Source organism: Aedes albopictus, chromosome 3 (assembly GCF_035046485.1).
Source record: "Aedes albopictus strain Foshan chromosome 3, AalbF5, whole genome shotgun sequence".
NCBI classification, from domain to species: Eukaryota; Metazoa; Arthropoda; class Insecta; order Diptera; family Culicidae; genus Aedes; species Aedes albopictus.
The window spans coordinates 104672328-104675490 of record NC_085138.1 but is presented as its reverse complement, the minus strand read 5'-3'; the positions used below and the strand labels follow the sequence as shown (position 1 = coordinate 104675490).

The following is a 3163-nucleotide window of genomic DNA, read 5'->3' as shown; positions in this document are numbered from 1 at the left end:
TATATAGAATCGGTACAAACAGTGAAGTAGAACTTCCTTTTCACGCATATTTGTCCCATATGACTTCTTTCCTCTAGCATAATTGCAAGTTTTTCACTCAAATAAATTCTGTGAAGTAATTAAAGCATTTATTATGAAGATCAACTCGAAAAACTCAGCAGGAAGTAAAAGCGATCAAAATTCTTAAGAACATGGCACAGATATGCTTGGAAAGGAAACCAAAATAATGAATCTCTTGAGCTGTTAAAATAATTTGGTTAATTTTAGCAATCACATATTTTTTGGGAGCATACAGCATTTGCAACGTTTTCAATCGGACCTCAGTGTCAACAACCGTTCCACTAGAAAATCTTCCGATAGTAATCGTACAACCAGGAAGCAAGTTGTCGCATGCCATAAATTTGGGATGCTCCGCGTTTATAATAGAAGAAAATGTCGCTTTCTGGTTTTTTGATGAGTTTATCTTGGCACATGATAGGGCGGAGTATCGAACATCTATCAAGTACCTCGTGATAGTGATCCATTCCACTGAGCATTATCAGACGGCTGTTCTCGAAGGCATACAAAAGCACCCCATCATGGAAGAAGTTCCCAACATGCTACTCGTGGTTCAGAAGAATGCTGTGTTCGAACTCCTGACCCATGGCTACGTTGGAAGTGGTCCGAAGGCTTTGCAATATCAAATTCTGGATGTATATGACGCAAGGAATGACTCGTTCCTCTACGAAAGCGATCTTTTTCCGGACAAGCTTGATAATCTCATGGGGAAAACTTCGAAAGTAGCTTCATTTGAAGTAATTCCATGGGTTATGCCACAGCAAGCGGCTGACGGAAATGTGCGGTATCGTAATCAGTCGTACACCCTGAATGGCATGGACGGATATTTGCTGATTGAGTTTTGTATGCGATTCAACTGCACCTGGGAGCTGCAGGTCGATCAAAAGAATCTGTACGGAAAAGTGTTCGATAATGGCACTGGCAATGGGATGTTTGGGGCTTTGCTGCACCGCGAGGTGGACTTCGCTATCGGAGCCGTCGGTCCATACTTTAGTACTTTCAAATTCTTCAGCATCACTCATCCATTACAGTGGGTTGGCGTGACTTGCCTTGTGCCCAGACCTGGGTAAGAACCTCTTGAGATAACCCTTCTACAATTATCACGATTTCTTTTTCCGTTTCCCAGATTGGTACCTTATTGGAAATTAATTTTCGTTATTTTCTCCAAAACGGTCTGGTTTGTTCTTGGAGTCACCTTCATCACAACTTCGGTTTGCTTACACATTTCCCATAAGTCAACCACCAATTCCCAGACATACGAATTCTCCAGCATCATCTTCAAGGTGTTCAGAAGTCTTGTATTGGCTTCGTCCGACCTTCCCAGAAACAGTGCTGCCCTGGCTATTATGGTTGCATCACATCTAATGTTCACCATAATAGTCGGAAATACATACATCGGAAAGATCCACAGCATACTGGCCTTTCCTCCATATCAAGATCCGATATCAACAGTGACGGAACTCGCCCGAAACGGGATTCAAGTCAATGCAGAGCATGCAGCTTGGATGTACTCCATGGATTTATCTGAAAACGTACGCCACGGAAACAATCTTTTGCGTAAATTTCCGACTATATAGTTTGATCTATTCCATTTCAGCGACAAGACAAGATCATCCTGTCAAATTTTCATGTTGTACCAGCTGAGCGGTTGTCCACCCTTATGAACAAAGGCCACGAAGCAACCATGATAGCAGTACTGGAAAACGGTCACTCCATGGTCGGTCGTTGGATCAACACCCACAACGTGGAGCAATATCGAATCCTGAGTGAACCGTTGTATTATGAGTTTGAAGCTGGCTACGCCACAAAGACGTGGCCCTTACTGGACCGGTTCAGCTACTACACTTCGTGGATCAGGGACGCTTGTTTGTTCCAGTACGTCGAGCTGATCGAGGTCAACCGGTACATGGACTTTTGGGTACAGCTGTCGATCGAGCATTCCAAGGATAGACCGCACAGTCAGTTGAAGAATATGAAGGTGGAGGAGATTTCCGGTGGCTTGATGATTCTTGGAATAGGATTGCTGATTTCCGTAGTTGTCTTTCTAGTTGAAATTGGGATACATACTAAAAATTGACTGTTTTGTTTAATAGACAAATGTTGAGACGTTGAAAATCCAACTTAATGTCAAATGAAAATAAATAACTTGATGTAAATAATAGATGGATGTGTAACAGACAGATGTGGAACAAATTTACAGATTAATTCCTCCTCCTCCTCCTCCTCCGTCGGATTGAGTGTTAGCGCATTTTTTTTAATTTTTCAACCACTTAAAGTGAAACATTAAGAAATCCCATTGCAATTTTGCATACAAACTTTAGAGGCACAAATCTGACGAACGAAGCGTCGAATAAAGCCGCACTTGATTATCCTGGCTTTGCTCACTTGCAAAAAGAGGCAGCTTTTCCAAATCAACCGCATTTGTTAACGAATTTTTAAGATTTGTGCTCTTGAAAACGTGAGTAGGTGTCCCAGTCGGCCATTGTGGCAGCCATATTGGTACTCTTTGAAGTTTCTCCCTAACCTAATTTACAGCTCTCTTGTCCACTAGGGCACTGCGTGAGCGATTCCAATTGGCAGCTGCACTTAAACTTTGTACAGCGCCTAAATGTATTCTATTCGTTCTTATTCTACTATATCGAACTGGCAGCCTTTGCGCTGCTGTCACTTTCTTCCCTGTCCATAGTAGAATGATAAGCACGAGGATGTTGATGTGTGGCTCTTGTTTCTTCTCCATTTCAATTGGGGGCCCATTATGAGTTGCCGTTTCGCCTATATCCAATTATTCGGGTCCATTTGAGCTACGGAGCTCAGAAGAGGGACAAGTGCTAGCCGCTCTCAGGAGGAAGAGCAACTGACGAAGTACCGGGGCTGGGATCGAACCCATGGCCATCCACGTATGAAGTGAATGTGTAGCCACTACGCTACGGGCCCCGGCAGTGTTTGCGTATTGTAAAGGAGATGGATCGTTCAAAGGCTGAATGCAAGCTGGGATAACTAGAGAAATTCCGAAGTAAATCCCGAAAAAGCTGAATGCCTGAAGAGACTCCTCCAGCAAGATTACCGAAAAACGCTTCTGGAACTCCTGGAAGAATCTCTGAAAGAG

General features: G+C 43.2%; 1 protein-coding gene across 1 annotated transcript; it reads left to right on the top strand.

Moving 5' to 3' along the window:
* The first annotated feature begins 133 nt into the window (after positions 1 to 133).
* On the top strand, positions 134 to 2176 carry LOC109415505 (uncharacterized). Its single transcript, XM_062857411.1, has 4 exons — positions 134 to 164; positions 268 to 1123; positions 1184 to 1589; positions 1655 to 2176. The coding sequence occupies exons 1-4, from the start codon at positions 134 to 136 to the stop codon at positions 2132 to 2134; spliced, it is 1773 nt and encodes a 590-aa protein (XP_062713395.1). The 3' UTR covers positions 2135 to 2176.
* Positions 2177 to 3163: the final 987 nt, after the last annotated feature.